We start from the raw sequence: 18,795 nt of genomic DNA, 5'->3' as shown, positions 1-18,795 counted from the left end.
TCAAAATCATGTTTAATGTCAAAATCATGGTTTAATGTCAACTATACGATGATGAGTTAAGAATAAATTTGACATGTTTAATCTTATGAATACGTCTAATCTTATGAATATTAAATTGATATTTTGCTTTATAAATTTTTAATAGGTTTAATTATTTTATTGATCTCTATAATTTTGTGAAATTGTTAATTAGGACTTTATATTTTTTTTAATTAAGTTTTTGCATAATTTTTTTTATTAGGTCCTTATATTTTTTTTTCATTTATTTGGGTTCTTACACCAAATTTTTTTACTTGAATCCTTATACAATGAAATCAATTACTATTAAGAAGGACCTAATTAAAAAAAAAAGAATTGGTGCAAAGATCAAATTGAAAGAAAAAAAGTATAAGAACCTAATTAAAAATTTTGCAAAACTATAAGAACTAACAAAATAATTAATCCTTTTTAATATATATTTTATACGAATTACTAATTTTTAAGTATTTTTTAGTATAGTTGAAAAAACACACTGGCACTACTAAATTTTTTTAAAATTATTCGAGACAAAACTGAAATATTTTAAATTTATAAATTAAAAATAAAATTTTGGATAAATTTTAGGGACATTTACTATATTCTTCCCCCTAAAATAAATAGTAAAGCGTTGTCTTTGTATATTGAGCAAACAAAAAATGATGTATCATTTCTCAATTTATTATTTAAAAAAATATTAAATAATTATTAAAATTTATTGTTTTTTTATTATTTTTAATTATTAATCTAATTTTTTATTTTAATAATCTAATAATATATTTTAATATTTTTTTATTTGAACAAAATTTATACTTTTTAAATACTTATAATTAATTAATAACTAAAAATAATAATTTTTGATGGTCTTATATAATTAAAAAAAAATTAACATGTGGGTTTTTATTCTATGAAGGGAGCATGAGATTGGCGTGCCCAATAATTGACAACTAAGAAACTAAGATAGGACAGACAACGTGGAAGAAGAAGAAGAAGAAGAGATAAAGATGAGAATTCAGAATTCTCTGTCAACATTGAATCCACAATGAAATTGGAACCCAACACAATAACCACAACCGCCACCCAAGTTAATGTCCCTCTCCTCGACGACTCCCAGGAAGATTCTCAACAACATGGGTCCATTTCCGGGGCAGTCTTCAACATCTCAACCACCATGATCGGTGCCGGAATCATGTCGATTCCGGCAACCATCAAGGTTCTGGGCATACTCCCTGGCTTCATTCTTATTGTTTTTGTGGCGTTGGTAACCGATGTCACCGTGGAGTTTATGTTAAGGTACACCGCACATGGAAAATCTCTTACATATGCTTCCATGGTTGGTGAATCATTTGGCTCATTCGGCTCCCTTGCCGTCAAGATTTGTGTCATCATAACAAACCTTGGTGTTCTTATCATTTACTTCATTATTCTCGGTCAGTTCTTCTTTACTTTCTTTCTTAATTAATTAATCATCATTCATCAACAATTTCTATTCAATTTTCTCCTCTTGTTCCTTTTTCTATAGGCTAAATATGGATTTTTCCAATTTTGTCTCTTTTTTTTTTATTTCCTATTTTAAGCAAATTTGGGATAACGGATAAGGAAAAGCTGGAATAGATTTTTATGATAGTCTATAAAAATTAATTACTTGGTTGGCCTAATGGTTTGGTGAGATTAAGCTGCAATTAATACATATCAGAGATTGATAGATGGTATTAATTGCGGTATGGTATGAAACAATGAATGTTGCATTACTGAGTTTTTGGTAGATTGTATGTGGGGCCAAACTTGTTATGGGCCAATCTTGTTATAGTTCAGAGTACTATGTAATCAAAATTTCAGCTGCTGTACAAATATGCATTTATATTTAGTTCACTCTTAGACTATATTTAGTAATAATCATAGGACAAAAGTATTAAAACAGTTACTGAAGTAAAAATATAATAGAAAAAATTGGTAGAACTGTGTATGCATGTGTAATAGTCTAGTTCACCTGTTTAAAGATATTATCCGTTTTGACTCTTTACGAAAATATTTGGTAACCAAAAATAATTAGCCAAAGATGAACGAAACCACTTAACTTATTAAAACACACTCAAAAAAGAGTATCTACATTTTTATAAAACATGCTGCATTTTCTTCTCTAATTGATATAGGACTTTATAGATAGTATTAGAAAATCGATGTCCTAACAAAGGCCTTGAGTCCATTGGTGGTGAAATGTAGAATCCTACAATTGGATAAGGCATCGAAACATACCATGTAAAACCTTCTTCCTTCTGAATGTGTTTTGATAGATAGATTGAGTAATTTCTTTCCTATACTAAACAAAAGCGTAAGGTGAAGACTTACGTGCAGTTGTTTTCATTGAACCTGATAATTGAGAATTATTAGATGATAATTTAGTAAAATTTGTCAGATTATCTAACAATTTTTAAATATTAACTTCACATAAAGACAACTGCACGTAAGTTTTCACTAAATCATTAGCCTCAAAATGTCGAAACAGAAAAATGAAAGATTGAGTTGAGTGGGCATGGTTTTGTAGGAGACGTGCTGTGTGGAAATGAATCGAAAGGAAGCACACATTTGGGCATCCTTCAAGAATGGTTTGGGATCCACTGGTGGACCTCGCGCGCTTTTGCTCTTCTTCTAGTTGCTCTTTTCATAATGCTCCCACTTGTTATGTTACGCCGTGTTGGTAAGTCATTTTTAATTCCTATTCAAATTGAAAAATGAAACAAGTTTGGTTGATTAACTAATTAAGCATATGATGTTGTTTTGTGTTGATGTGGAAAAAGATTCATTAAGGTATAGTTCAGCAATATCAATCCTACTAGCATTGGTGTTTGTTGCAATATGCTCTTCCATGGCTTTTTATGCATTGTGGTGCGGCAAAACTCAGCCACTGAGGTTACTTCCTGATTTCTCTCAAGTCACTGTCCTTGATCTTTTCACCACTGTCCCTGTCTTTGTCACTGGTTTTGGATTTCATGTCAATGGTTAGTAACTACTTTAATTTCATCATTAAATCATCCATTTTTTTAACTTTTTTTCTCCAAGAAATTAAATCATCAAGTTTAAGAATATTGAATATATACAATTGTATGATATTTGGTGGTGCAGTTCATCCAATTAGAGCAGAGCTAGGAAAACCAGGGGACATGAATTTGGCAGTGAGGATAGCATTGATGATATGTGTAGGCATATACTTTGCAATTGGCTTCTTTGGTTACCTGTTGTTTGGAGACTCAATCATGGCAGATATGTTAGTCAACTTTGACCAAAACTCCAACACAAGTGGTGGTAGATTGCTCAATGACATAGTTAGGTTAAGCTATGCACTCCACCTTGCCCTTGTATTCCCCATCATGAATTATTCCTTGAGGGCCAACATTGATGAACTTATTGCATTCTCAAATCGTGATAATAACAATAGGCCTCCTCTTGCATTAGACACACCAAGATTTGTGTCATTAACTCTTGGATTGCTAGCATTCACATATTTGGTGGCAGTGGCAATTCCAAACATTTGGTATTTCTTTCAGTTCTTGGGCTCTACTACCATTGTTTGCCTCTCATTCATTTTCCCTGCCTCAATCATTCTAAGGTATGTCATTTTCTAATATGAACAATGTTACATGACCAGCAAATATTGCCAGCAAATATTGCCAGTAATAATTTGCACTCATATTTACATGGGTTTTGCACACAAGAAGCATATAGTTTACACTTTACATTTATATTTACTGGAATTTTGTACACATGAATCAATATAGTTTGCATTCACATTTTTCAGAATCTACACATATAAATTAATAAAATTTATTTGTTATTAGCTCCTAAGAGTTTTTCTTCTAATATATACTAATGTTTATGCCAATTATATGATATATATGAATTTTTCTCTCCTAATTTTGATGAAACAGGGATACGCATGGCATATCAAAGACAAAAGATCAAGTGATGGCAATAGTAGTGATAGTTTTGGCTGTAGGGACCAGTGGAATTGCTATATGGACCAACTTGTATGGTTGACCATCTTGACATTAATGAACTGTGTCTTTTTTCTTTTAGTTCCTTTTTTCTCTCTCTCATATTATGGATCTAAGAGGCAATCAACATGTATATAACTTCTTATTTTCCCCCTTTGGTCATTTGAGTGTTTTTCTTATATTCGGTGATCAATATTATTCCAATTTTTTTAATAAAATTATTTGCATTTGTAAGTTCAGTGTATGAATAAAAGCTTTAATAATTATTTTATGTCTCATATTTTGTCTTTATTTTTTGCTTATTATTTTTTTTTAATCTATCTTATACTAAATGACCTTTTTATTTTGAATGTAATAAAGATAAAATTTTAGATTTTTCAATTATAAAAGTTTTAATACCATATTATAAAATTATTTATTTAAAAAATGTAAATTAACAAGAGATAAATTATTACATCTTTAACACATGTTATCATAAATATACAATCTTCATTTTTCATTTTAATTTTCTATAATTTAATTACCAGGAAAATATGTTTAGTGTGTGAAATCTATATTTATGAGGTTAAGAATATAATATTTCTATTATGGGTTTTATAAATGGTAGAGAGCACTGACAGAGCTTGAACATAATTTTAGGGTGGGCAAAAAAATTATGACAGATAAAGAATAATTGTCTAAATAATTTTAGTATAGGTTTCACTTAAAATAATTTTGTCTAACCTCATTTAGGATGTTATTATAAAATTTCAAATTATTTTTTGAAATCTCATTGCAAATAATTAAAATCAAATTTATTATTAAATTTGATTCTTTGAATTTTTAAAAGTTATATCTCATTTTTTTAATTATTAGAGTTGTAGAACTATCAGTATCAACTGAAGAGTTGATATTATTGAATTTATATTTTTCTCCTTTTAGTGTATTAGCCTTCCTTTTAAAAGAGTACTAATTTTTTAATTTTTCATTATTATAGTTGTAAAAAATTTGAAATATATAAACTACAAAAATATTTAAAAAATAATAGTTCGAATCATAAATACTAAAAACTATAATAATTATTGAATATTTGAAATCTTTGTTTAGTAAAAAAAATTCAATAAAAACTCATAAAGAATAAAGTAATACTAAGTTAAGTAGATAAGGAAAAGCCGAAAAGCAGTAAATAGTAATAGTAATACTACTAAATATTATCATTTTAGGCATAAAACTTGGCCAAACAATAGTATATACCCATATTTGTCCGTGTTTCCATATAAGAAACATATAATTTGTACCTATATTTATAGAGTTTGTACATGAGTCAATATAATTTATACCTATATTTTTTATTACACACATAAATTAATAAAATTTATTTATCGAAGATAATTTAGTATTTGTGTTGGTCAAATAATTACTAAAATCTGTTGGCCGCTAGAATTTCTGAAAAAAAAAAAGTTTGCAAAATTAAGAATTTAAATTTTAAAAGGTCTTGTGATTTTGTGTTTATTTAATTGGGTGTTTCAATTAGTCAAAATTTAAGAAGCTCAATTATTTAAGTCTATTTTATCTATTAATCCAATATATTATATATTATTATAATTAAGTATGAATTTAAACTTAAATACTTTAAGATATTTGAGTTAGAAAAGCAAAAATATTAACAAATTAAACAAACAATATTACGTATAACAAAACTACTGCCGATGGTAGAGAGCAAGATATTGCATTATTGCTCTAGATAAAAACCACGCATTCTTGAGTTTTGAATTTGTTTTTGCTTTTTAATTTTAGTGGTGGTGGTAGCTACCTGCTTCCCATGTCACTATAACGTGCATGTTCAATACACTTTAATGGGGCCATTATTTCAATATTCTAATAATGCAAGCAAAGGCGTTTTCGATTAAATGAATTACTGGTATGCTAGATCGATCTGTGTGATGTAACTTGACATAAATAAGTGGGGAAGGGAGGTGTTTATAAAATGATAGACAGAAGGCACCAATGAGGTTTGATCATCATTTTTTGTTTTTTGGTGTTTTGGGTTGAGGTTGATGTAAAGAATGAGAATCGTGGTTTTATTTTTAGGCCAATTCTCCCATACCTTTAATTTTGGTGCCTAAATTGTCCAAGTTGCTTTTTGTAGTAAGTTTTAAATATTAAAAAATTATTTATTTTTATATTTTTTAATTTAAATATTAATTTTTATCTCTTTTTAGTAAGTTAGGCAAGTGTATATAGGCACCATAGCATACATCTTATTTTTATCAGCGTGAATTTCATATTAAGTTAATAGTCAAATTAGTCTCTGAAAGATAAGACATTTTTCAAATTTATTTTTGAAAGATTTTTTCAATTAAATTGGTCTTTTAAAGATTGCGAATTAATCGTATTTGTTCTTAGGTCACTCCATTAACAATTTTTTTCAAAGATTGATATTATAAAACGTTAATTGATAACATATATAATATCTGATATGTCTAATTAGATATATATTGACCAAATATGTTTATAAAAGTTTATTAATTTAGTCATTTTTTTCAATTATAAAAATTTTATTTCTAATATGATCTAGTGACTAAATTGATAGATTTTCGTAAATATATTTAGTCAATGTCTAATTGAACATATTATGTGTCGTGTATGTAATCAGTTAACATTTTACATCATCAATAGTTGATGAAAATTGTGAGTGGAGTAAGTGAAAGACAGATACGATTAATTCGTAATTTTTAAAGGACCAATTTAATTGAAAAAAAATTTTAGAAACGAATTTAAATAATATCTTATCTTTCAGGAACTAATTTGACTATTAACCCATTTCATATTAGACGAGGAATTAAAAGACAAATTTCATAGGTAAAATTGTTGTTACCTTTTTTTTCTAAAGGTTTAGAATAGATACCTTATATCTCTTAGCATTATTACTAATGCAATAGTTAACATAAATAAAGAGTGCAGTGCTGGAATCCTAAAAGGGGAAGGAAGTAGCTAGAGGTGGTGGGATGATTGTTGATGAATGATGGAACTAGGTGGAAAGAGATTTAGAAATTAATTATGTTATATAGATATTAAAAATTAGCCATTATATAAAATTACGTGTTTAGAATTAATTTGGTTTAATCAAAAAGTTAATTTACTTGTCTACGTAAATAAATATTAGATGATTTAAATTTTACTTTATCTATATAGTAACTCATTATTTAAAAAAAAATGTTTAAATAAAACTTTGATCGACTGTAAATTAATTTTTAGTATGACAAAATAAAAAATATTGTAAAAAACTAAAAATTTAATGTAATTGATAATAATACAAACTCACTTGATTCATCTCCAAAATTTAAATTTTGAATCGAATTTATCTTACATGAATAATACATTCTCTCTATTTTATATTAATTTTTTTAATTTTATACAAATATTATGATGATTATGAATTTTTTAAAATATAATTTAATATTTATATTAATTAAATAATAATAAAAATACTAAAAATTACTTCTGTAAGTCTAACTATAAAATAGAAGGGCAGGTCGCCATCGAAATTAATTATACAGAGTTACACTTACACATATACATTGACAGAAATAGCCATGACAAACAGAAACGTTGAACATCATCTTATAAGCCAAAAGCCGAATAGTAAGAGGAAAACTGGAAAAGGGTATAACATTCACATCAACCACTTTTCCGTCCACATTCATTGCGCGTCCCCATTCACCATTCCAACCTGTCTCTCACACAATCGCATATTATACTAACCAAACAAAAAGCACCACGCAGAACCTCCTCATTGGAATTACAATCCTACCCCTCTCCCCCATAACACCTTCACGTTTAGCACGTGCACATTCTGAGGGTATTATTGGTAATCCAAACACCCCAATCATTCATCTCACGTGCCTATAAAAACCAACACTGGTTTTGTACGTTAATAATAATAATTTCTGCAAAATAAAGCTGCTTCTGCTGCTTCCTTTCTTCTTCTCTCTTATTCCTCTTCCGGTGACATATTTTCCGTGAAAATGTCCCCGGTGGCCGGAGCACGCGTCCCACTCTTGCCAGCTACTAAGCTGGTGGCGGAGGTGCCTCCGGCGACGGTATCCGGTGCCGTGTTCAACGTGGCGACGAGCGTAATTGGCGCGGGAATTATGTCAGTTCCGGCGACGATGAAGGTGCTGGGAGTAGTTCCGGCGTTCTTGATGATATTTGTAACGGCGATTCTGGCGGAGATATCAGTGGAGTTTCTGATGAGGTTCACGCATTCCGGGGAAACGACGACGTATGCCGGCGTGATGAGGGAGGCGTTTGGTTCGTTAGGAGCAGTTGCTGCACAAGTTGGTGTTATAATCACTAACCTTGGATGCTTAATTATGTACCTAATTATTATCGGTAAGCATGTTTCTTTATTTGTTTTGATTTTCTTTTCTCAAGTAATCAAATAAGCTTACTTAAATTAATTTCCTTATTAGTTGTTATGAATTCGAGCCGGAGAATATTTTAGCTAATTTAAGGGGAAAAATCTATAAATGTGTGAGAATTTAAGTTGACCAAAAATTTGTAAATTTAGTTTTTTTTAAATACTATTTATATATTAAAATTAACCACTTATTTTATGTATAAATAAATATATATTCGAATAATTTATTTTTAATATACTTTTTATTTTTTATATTAATAATTAATTTTGGTGATTGATTTTAGTGTATATTTATCAATCTTGTTTTTTGTTTAAATTAAAAATATTAGAATTTTAGTTTCTTTTATTTTAAATTATTGTCCGGGTTTAATAACGTAATTTTTTGAGTGAACAGGTGATGTTGTTTCTGGGAAGCAAGGAGAAGGAGAAGTACACTTGGGAATCTTGCAGCAATGGTTTGGAATTCAATGGTGGAATTCTCGTGAATTTGCACTCCTTATTGTCTTGATTTTTGTTATGCTTCCCTTGGTCATGTTCCGTCGCGTAGGTAAATATCACAGTTCATAATGGTTAGATATATAATTTAATATATTTAAATAAATTATTTAACACAATACATATTCACGGCTTATATTTTGGTTTCTTTTGGCAGAGTCGTTGAAATTCAGCTCTGCAATATCAACGTTTCTTGCTGTGGCATTTGTTGGAATATGTTCGGTTATGGCTATTATTGCTATTGTGCAAGGACACACACAAACGCCTAGATTTTTTCCTCAATTGGATCAAAATACTTCTTTCTTTGATCTCTTCACAGCTGTTCCTGTCATTGTCACAGCCTACACTTTCCATTTCAATGGTACTCATCTTTCTATCAACCAAACTCTTCATTGAAAGATACTCTTGGCCATAACATTACTATTTTGCTAAGATTGATCCATGTTTTGCAGTGCATCCAATTGGTTTTGAGCTTGAGAAGCCATCAGACATGACGAAAGCGGTTAGAATAGCATTGTTGCTGTGTGCCGGAATATACTTTGCAATAGGGCTATTTGGGTACCTGTTGTTTGGAGATTCAATAGAATCAGACATTCTCATAAACTTTGATCAGAATGCTACTGGTTCTGCTGTTGGTTCATTGCTTAACACATTGGTCCGTTTGAGCTATGCTTTCCATGTGATGTTGGTGTTCCCTTTGCTCAACTTCTCATTGAGAGCCAACATTGATGAGTTCCTGTTCCCCAAGAAGCCTCTTCTTTCCACAGACAACAAGAGATTTCTTACCATTACTCTCGCATTGTTGGTGTCTAGCTATGTTTTTGCTATAGCACTTCCAGATATTTGGTACTTCTTTCAATTTCTTGGATCAACTTCTGCTGTCTGCCTTGCCTTCATCTTCCCTGCTTCAATTGTTTTAAGGTACTTTATTTATACCCGCTCCAAGTGTTTTAAGTCAGAAATATAAATCAATCATATTATATATGTTTATAATCATTTATACAAAGAGAAACTCTTGGGGCATTAGTTTTTTCTTTTAATTTTAGCCATCGTTTAATGGGACTGTTCAACAAATAAATTTTACTTATTTATGTTTCTAATTCTGAAAAAAAAAATACAAAAATTGAATTGACTTATGTAAGTAAATTTTAATAAATATAGGTTGTAATTAATTCGATATCTGAATTTTTATGTGTGTATATAGTATTTTTTAATATAAATATATTGAATAAGCAATAAAACATTCAAGAACATTTTTATATTTTTCTTTTTTATTTAAAAATTAGATTACTTGTTTTAAAACAAAATGTATTATTTTTGTATCTGTCTTAGTTTTCAAATATGTTTGTATTCTTGATTATATCTTAATATGTTGATCGAAAATATCTGCCAAAAAATAACCGTGACAGATTAGGGTTGTCTAACTTTTACAAACTAGGATTGTCTAATTTCTTTTTCCCTTTTTTAACAATTACAGAGATGCTCCTGGTATAGCAACAAAGAGGGACAAAATGATAGCACTAATTATGGTTATAGTAGCTGCAGTAACAAGTGTGATTGCCATCTCCACCAACATATGCAATTATTTCGGTAGCAGTAGTTCATGAATGTCATTTTCTTCCCTCATTTGTAAAAATTAATTTTGATTAGAAAAGAGGTTGAGGTGGTGAGAGAATTATATTCTAGAATTGAGGTGCTTGTGCTTCTTGAGTTTGTTCTTGGATGGCATTTTTATTTGTTTGTACAAATTTCATATAGAGCCATCTATAATATATAATGGAAGAATGTAAATTATCAAGAAGACTAATATAATATGAGAGATGGAAGGTTCCATTTGTTGTACCTTTTGATCTTTTTTTGTTGCAAATTTTGATTACAATATTATGCAATCCCCAAGTATATATATATGTTCACATTCCCAATCAAAATCTAAAAGATGTGGAGTCTTATTAATTATAACATGTATTATTGTTTAACTCTTAATTAATAATTATTTAAACAGATCTTGCAGCCGTACCTCTATTGATATATCTTGTATTTTGTATTATTATCATTCGGTCCATAATTTCATGAATTATTTAATTTACAAAAATGTTAGGTGTACAACTTTTTTTTATTAACCAAGTTAACAAGTTGTTAAAATTAAAAACCCTCACACTCGCTCTCTTTTTCTTCTTTAACGAACAACGAAATTACGTAGTGCTTATAAAGAAAGCTCACTCTCGAATCCTTTTTCTTTCTTCTTTTTCTTCGCATCGTGCTCAACTCTTTCTTTTTCCTTTTCTTTCAATTTTTTTTCACATTGTGCTCGACACCTTCTCTTTCTTTGCATTTTGTTCAAAATTACGTAATGCTTGTCTGAGTTTTCGTTAAAAATGTGAATCTTTGGTAATTATAAAAAATTATAATTTAGATGAACTAAATCAATGTGAATTGGATGTTTTTTCTGTATCAAACATAATTGAGGAGCTATGAATAATTTTTTTTTGTAGTGAATGATTCTATATTTAATGATTCTGGCAAATTAGTTAGGATATTAGTTTTTATGTTTGATATTTATGTGTTATTTATATATATTTTTGTTCTTTTGTTCTTGATTTTGGTTGTTTATGATGATTTTAGTTTTTGTTTGTTGAGTTGTTGTTTGAAAAATTAGTATTGTTCTATAATTTTAGTTTTTGTTCTATATATGTGATTGTATTCTATGCTACCTAAAATATGTGTTATGCGTAAGTATTTGTATATATGCTGCACCAAACCAATTTTTTTTTTTATGTGATAATCACTGTGGCTATTTCAGGATCAGTTATTGTATGCTTAAGATTGCAAATGCATAAAAAGAAGAAAGAAAGAAAGCTCTCACTAAGGTAATTTTCATATATCATTTTATATTTTTTTATTTTAATCTTATTTTTAATTCTCTAAATTTGATTTTTTTTTTTTTAGGATTTGAATTTGGTAGATCATCAATGGTGGAGCAATGTTTAATTCTTTATCATGGACAAAGCATGATTCAATCAAATTGAACATAAATTTGTAAACAAAGAAAAATAAAGATATTTGTAATTTTGCTTTTTCATTATTTTAGTTAGAAATTATGATGGATTTTAATGCATGTTAGAATAAAACAGAAAATGAGTTGTTTGTGCTGACATAAATATTTTATGTGCTACGCTAAACAATTTGTGTGCTAGGCATGACAATTTTGTGCTAGTATAATAGTTTTTGTGATATACAATAAAGACAACAACAAAACGAAATTTACAAAATATTTGTGATCTTAACATTAAATAAAGAAAGTAAATTTATACAATGAGTTTTTAACAAAATTTCCAAAAATTTTAGAATAAGCAAAAAATAAATATTTGTGTTATTGACATTGAAACTAAGAATTAATATTTTCAGCAGGCTCTATTCGTTGTTGATTCACTTGTGTCAAAGCTGCTTTCTCAGTTGATGACTGTGTATCAATCCCAAAATCAAAGGACAGACATGAGAAATCTCAATCTTTGGTTACAATATTTTCAACCATCCACAACTCAGCAGCAACATATGCTTGATTAGCTTTAGCCAAACTATACAAAAACAAAAGAATTTGGTTATACAGAAAAAATTTTGTTGCTCAACACATAAAATACAAAGTATAACACAATAATTAGCTATTCTAGCACATAAAATTAGAAAAACGCACCTCTCAGCCACATCTGTCGGATCTTTAATTGCTGGCTCAACAGTTTTTTCCTCTTCCTCGCTCCTCTATGCGAAATGTTACATGTGAAAAGGGTGGATATTGAGGAACATCTATAACTTGTTCTCTTTTACTGAAACATCGATTATATTAATTTTAATCAATCTATATAAAAGTATATAAGAGAACATGCAAGCAACACAATATTTGGTTCTCAACACATAAAATACAAAGTACAACACAACAATTAGTTATTCTAGCACACAAACAAAAAACCTCTCAACAGCATCTGTCTAGTCTTGAGAGATGTAGCAACAAAATGTACAGCTCATTTGTGATCGCCAAGAACAGAGATGTGTTGCATTTCATAACTAAAACTATATAATAAAGTAAAGCATACAAAGAATAAAACACAACACACAAACGGTGGACCTCGGTATATAAACATTTAAACACAACACACACTATGAAACTCAGCACTAAAATACAAAATCAAAGCATGTAGTATGAAACTCAATACAGAAATATAGAATCAAAGCACATAAAGAAAAAGAAAAAGAAAACAGTACTGAAAAACAAAATGAGGAAAAATCGAACTCATTATACCTTGAATAGTCATCAGTTTCTTTTCTTTTTAGATTTTATTCGAGTTTTTATGCTTTGATTTTAAAAAATTTTGAAATCTAAAGATTAAGATGAAAAGGTTTTAAAATGAGAGTGAAAAAAGGGTTTTGAAATGAGGGTGGAAGAAGAACAAAATGTGCGTACTTTGAATTGGCGTTAATGTAGTGGGTGTGCACGTGTTTTTTTTTAGAGTATTTTTAGTTGTTGTTGGATTAACTTAATTGAGTTTGGTTGCCAAAAAAATTTATACATATAGTAGTACTGTTTAATTTATTCGTCTTTTGTCCTTTCTTAAATTTTCTTTGAGAAGATTGCTCAAGTGCTCAAATCAAATCTATTTAGATCACTAATAGATTTAGGTCCACTTTGGATAAACAACTTAATTAAGTTATTTTTAAAAAAATAATTTAAACAATAAATTATTATATTAAAAGTAGCTTATAATAAAATAAGTTATTTTGTATTTAACTTTTTAGTTCTAAAAGTATTTATTTTATAGAAATGTGATAAAAAGTAGTAGCATTATTGTTCCGGGGCTTACCTAGAACCGGACGGTGGTTGGGCTTGTTTGTGAAGCCCAAGCGTTGGAGGAGTGTGGTCTACGACTTGGTTTACGTCTGGGAGCCGCCTCCGAGTCGTGTATGTAAAAGAATGGGGGGTGGTACCTGGAAAGACACTCCGATGCCTAAGTCAGCATGGGGTTAAGCAGGTTTAGAGGGTATTGGGACTTAGAGATACCTGAGGAATGTCAGTGTATTTATAGTGGTGAACCAATAACCACCGTTGGAGTAGTGCCACTTTTTTAGGGTGTTAACCGTCCCTTTATCTTGGGGAGGTTAAGATATGGATACTGGAAGTGGTTAGAGAGATTTTAGGGGCAGTTACCCATCTGAATGAGTGTTTATCTGCCAGCTAACCCTCGTTCCCGACTTCTTTAGAACAGGTCGTGGTGAGTGCCGACTTCGTAAGACGAAGGTCGGTGCCGGGTGAGGCTCAATCCGTGGGATTAGGCCTTTTGTTTGGACCTGGGCCTTTACTATTGGGCCAGGGTATGAACAGTGCCCCTACTCGAGCCCAATTTTCTTTTCAAGATTTGGGTTCGAGTATTCTACTCGGGGTCGTAGCCGACTTGTTGGAGGACCGACGTGATGGTCTGAAACCGACGTGATTCTTCCTGACCTTTTGGTTCTGACAGTTACGTCTAATCAAGCGTCGCGTCCGTTAGAGATGTGCGTAGGGATTGATGGTCTTGGTAACGGTGCATTCTCATTAATGACTACCCCGCTTTTACCATTGTGCCCCTAGCATATTTATAAATACTTTCCCTCTCTTTCGTTGTTTCGTTTCTGCGATTTTCAAATTTCTTCTTCATTTGTTTGTGCTGCATTCTTGTGTTCGAAGGCATTTACTTCCCCCAATCCTGATTTTCGGATAAAGGTTAGCTTTTTCTTCTTCTGTGACATGCTTTCTATTTGCATGCCTTTATTTTGTAGATAGATAGGTTGGTTTGTAGATTTCTGTTTGGTTCCGTATTCCCTCCCTTTAGAGACCGTGTTTTTTTTTTATTTTTCTTTTCTTTTTCCCTTGTAGGTTTTTGTCACCTTTTAAGAAAAGAAATGTCTTCCGTAGATATCCATTCCCAGTGGGTTGATGTTACAGTCTTAGGGGAGGAACCTTCGGTCGATACTGAATTTATCACCCACCTTCGTACTCGCCACAAAATTTGTACTTCTGAGGTGGATGAGCCGAAGTATGAGTTGGTAGTCCCGGGCCCAGAAGACCAGGTTTGCTTTGGGAGGGCCAATGAAGCGGCCCCTCATTTTTTCTTTATGTATGAGTATATGATCACCCGTTTGGGTGTTTTTCTTCCTTTTTCAAATTTTGAGATGTCTGTGTTGCGTCACTGCCGAGTTGCCCCTACTCAGCTTCACCCTAACTCTTGGGGTTTTTTGAAAATTTATCAATTTATCAGCCAGGCTTTGGAGTTCCCGACCTCTCTGAAGATTTTTTTCTATCTTTTTCATATGAGCAAACCCTTTAGTGGGCTAAATAATAAGCAACAGTGGGTGCCTTTCCGGGCCATACAAGGTCGGAGAGTTTTCACCCTCTTTGACGAATCTTTCCATGACTTTAAAAATTATTTTTTCAAAGTTCAAGCTGTAGAGGGTCACCACCCCTTTTTCTTGGACGAGAGTTCTTCTCCTCGCTTTCCCCTGTATTGGTTGGAGGCCTCCCCCTGTGAGAAATATGGTCTGGACGACCTAGACGAAGTGGAGGCGGCCGTTGTGGGGTTCATCCGAGAAGTGTGGGGGAGGGCCCCGTATCTGGACACTAAGAAATTCCTCCAGGGGTCTCCGACTTTTATCCAGACGCAACTAGGTAGCTTTTGTTTTTCTAATTTGCTTCCAACTCGTGATTTCTTGTACCAACTTGTTTGACTTTTAGTTACTACTTGTTTTTGTAGAGATGGCGAAGAAGAACGCTCAGGAATCTTACTAGAGAGTCCAGGAGGCCAAGGCAAGGTCTCGAGCCAGGACTGGTGGCACCAAGGCGATTATCTCTCCTCCTCCTCCTCCTTTCCGGAACACGGGGACTCCTTCTCAGCCCATTGTGATTTCTTCTTCAGCTTCATCTCGGCCACCCCTCTCTGCCCAACCTCCTCCTGAGCCAGAGAAGAAGAAGCGCAAGACTTTAGAGTCTGGCTCTTCTTTTGAAGGTGAGGTTAAAGCGGATGCTCTTGTATTCATCCGAAAGTATATCTATCCCCATGCTCGTATAAGTATGGATGATGTTTCTGTTCGGAACCACCTTACCACTCTGGCTCAGGAGGGTCTCAGGGCGGCGGGTGTTTGTGGTAAACTCTTAGATATTTTTGAGAAGACTCCTCTTAGCTCTTTGGGTTTAACCTCGAAGGTTGAAGAGCTGAAAGGAAGGCTTCTTATATATCAAGAGCATGAGAGGGAGTTGAAGGAGGAAGTCGCCAAGCTGAGGGAGGAGAGAGATAGCTTCCGGGAGAAGGAGAGTAAGTTGCAAGCCCAATGCAACATGGAGGTGGGCCTGAGGAAAACAGCACAGGAGAGTTATCAAAGTTTATTTGAAGATCTTGTGTCTGTGAGGAAGGATCTGCTGAATTCTCGGAATGCATATGCCGAGTTGGAGGACTCGATTGCTGACGGGGCCGAGGAGGCTTGGAGGATTTTTAAGGAGCAAGTCGGAGTCATTGCTCCTGACTTGGTTCTTTCTCCTTTGGATCCTGACAAAGTCGTTATCGACGGTGCCATAGTGGATCCCCCTGCTCCCGTGATTGTTTCCGAGTCAGAATTGAAGACTCGGGGACATAGGATCATTGAGTCCCCTCCTCGCCCAAAGGACGCTCCGAGCTCTTCCGTAGTTCCTTCGACTTCCTCTTCATCTCCTATGGATGCCTCTCTCCCTGATCCTGATGCTGCTCCTACTACTCCTTCTGGTGGTGATCCGTCTACTCCTCTGAAAAAATTATTTTGTTGGCTATATATAGGGGCCCGGCCTGTGGGTCCCTTTTTTAAACTCTTTTATTTGTTTGTTTGTTGGTGGTTTACTGAACATTTTTCTTTTTGGCCTTTTAAGGCTGTAAACAAAACATTTTATAACACCCTTTTTTAATAGGGGTTTTAAGTTAACAAAAAATACCCTTTTTGGATAAGGGTTTAAGTTACCTTATGTGTGTGTACTTTTTCTGGTTTTGATTTTCGGAAGTTCCCTTGATCTTTTCTGAAAACCCTTGGCTTGTCTGTCTTTTTAAGCCTTTTTGTTTTCAAGGTTTTCTTTAGGACAGCTTTTAAGCTTTTCTCCTAGGTTTTTTTTATCTCTTTTTGGTTATTCCTTGTACTCAACTTTGTTTTATTGAGCTCTTATGGCTTAGGCTACTTTTGTAATTCGTTTTTGTTTTACTCAGTTTCTCATTTCGAATTATGAGTCAGTATGTTTCCGAGTTTATCACGATCAACTTCTATAACCTCTTTACACTGACTTGTACCTCGTCGTTTTATCCTGACGACCATCTAGGTCGGTTCATGGGATTTTCACGTTTTGTCGAGCTTAAGTCGGCGCGTTTCGTAGAAAGAAAGGGAAAACAAGAAGGAATTTATAAGAGATAATTTGAAAAAAGATCTTTATTTGTTGGGGGGGTACCTTATTGCTACTAAGGGTTTTTAACAACCTGTTTCCCTTAGCCTCTACCATGATGCCTCGTTAAAAACCCTTCTCCAGAAAAAACCCTTTGACTTTGGGAAAAAAATCATGAAGTTGGAAAAAGAGTACATCAGGGACTAGAGTTCGCTTTTAACTGTAGTACCTTTTCATATTACAAGCATGCCACGACCTCGGTAACTCGGTGTCGTTCAGGTCAGTCACTTTATAATAACCTTTTCCTAAGACCTCATTGACTTTGTATGGTCCCTTCCAATTAGCAGCGAGTTTTTCTTCCCCTGATTTGTTGACTCCAATGTCGTTTCTGATCAAGACCAAGTCATTCGGGGCGAATGTTCTTCGAATGACTTTTTTGTTGTACCTTGTAGTCATCCTTTGCTTCAACGCTGCTTCTCTTATCTGGGCTTTTTCTCGGACTTCGGGGAGCAGGTCGAGCTCCTCTTTGTGCCCCTGTATGTTCTCTATCTCGTCATGGAGAGTCACCCTTGGGCTCTGTTCATTGATTTCTATTGGTATCATGGCTTCTACACCATAGACTAGTCGGAAGGGCATTTCTCCAGTGGCGGATTAGGGGGTTGTCCTGTAAGCCCATAGCACTTGTGGGAGCTCCTCAGCCCAGGCTCCTTTTGCATCTTGTAATCTTTTTTTCAGTCCTGCCAGTATGACTTTGTTTGCTGCTTCGGCTTGTCCATTGGCCTGCGGATGTTCTACCGAGGTGAATTGGGTTTGATTTTCATACTGGCTACTAGGCTTCTAAAGGTAGAGTCGGTGAACTGGGTTCCATTATCTGTAGTAATGGAATAAGGTATCCCATATCTTGTGATGATATTTTTGTAGAGGAACCTCCGACTTCTTTGAGCGGTGATGTTGGCCAATGGTTCTGCTTCTATCCACTTTGTGAGGTAATCTATTCCCACAATCAGGTATTTGACTTGTCCTGGCGCTTGGGGAAAAGGACCTAACAAATCCATTTCCCATTTTGCAAAGGGCCATGAAGAAGTGATACTGATGAGCTCTTCCGGGGGAGCCACATGGAAATTTGCATGCATCTGACATGGTTGACACTTTTTCACAAATTTTGTGGCATCTTTCTGCAAGGTCGACCAGTAGAATCCAGCTCGGATCACTTTCCTGGCTAGTGACCTTGCTCCGAGATGATTTTCGCAGATCCCACTGTGAACTTCCTCTAACACCTCGGTGGTTCTTGAGGTCGGTACGCACTTTAACAATGGCGTTGATATCCCCCTTATGTAGAGAATATTTCTCTTTGGGAAGGATGTCGAATTTCATGTATTCGACCAAAGGGTTCATCCATCCGAGGTTTAAACCGTCCACCTCAAGGACCTCTTGTTTGTCTTCTATTTTTACCACGGAGGGTTCCTGGAGAGTTT

At 33.1% G+C, this 18,795-nt stretch overlaps 2 protein-coding genes across 2 annotated transcripts; both read left to right on the top strand.

Moving 5' to 3' along the window:
- Positions 1 to 946: 946 nt before the first annotated feature.
- On the top strand, positions 947 to 4,285 carry LOC107496987 (amino acid transporter AVT6C). The gene is made up of 5 exons (XM_016118323.3): positions 947 to 1,445; positions 2,561 to 2,713; positions 2,814 to 3,014; positions 3,139 to 3,622; positions 3,942 to 4,285. Exons 1-5 carry the CDS (start codon positions 1,058 to 1,060, stop codon positions 4,048 to 4,050), a joined length of 1,335 nt encoding a protein of 444 aa, XP_015973809.1. The 5' UTR covers positions 947 to 1,057; the 3' UTR covers positions 4,051 to 4,285.
- A 3,641-nt stretch (positions 4,286 to 7,926) lies between these two features.
- Positions 7,927 to 10,746, top strand: LOC107496992 (amino acid transporter AVT6C). The gene is made up of 5 exons (XM_016118328.3): positions 7,927 to 8,381; positions 8,804 to 8,956; positions 9,062 to 9,265; positions 9,357 to 9,825; positions 10,382 to 10,746. Exons 1-5 carry the CDS (start codon positions 8,015 to 8,017, stop codon positions 10,509 to 10,511), a joined length of 1,323 nt encoding a protein of 440 aa, XP_015973814.1. The 5' UTR covers positions 7,927 to 8,014; the 3' UTR covers positions 10,512 to 10,746.
- The last annotated feature ends 8,049 nt before the right edge of the window (positions 10,747 to 18,795 follow it).

Source organism: Arachis duranensis, chromosome 7 (assembly GCF_000817695.3).
Source record: "Arachis duranensis cultivar V14167 chromosome 7, aradu.V14167.gnm2.J7QH, whole genome shotgun sequence".
NCBI lineage: Eukaryota > Viridiplantae > Streptophyta > Magnoliopsida > Fabales > Fabaceae > Arachis > Arachis duranensis.
This window is presented reverse-complemented; position numbering and strand designations above follow the sequence as displayed.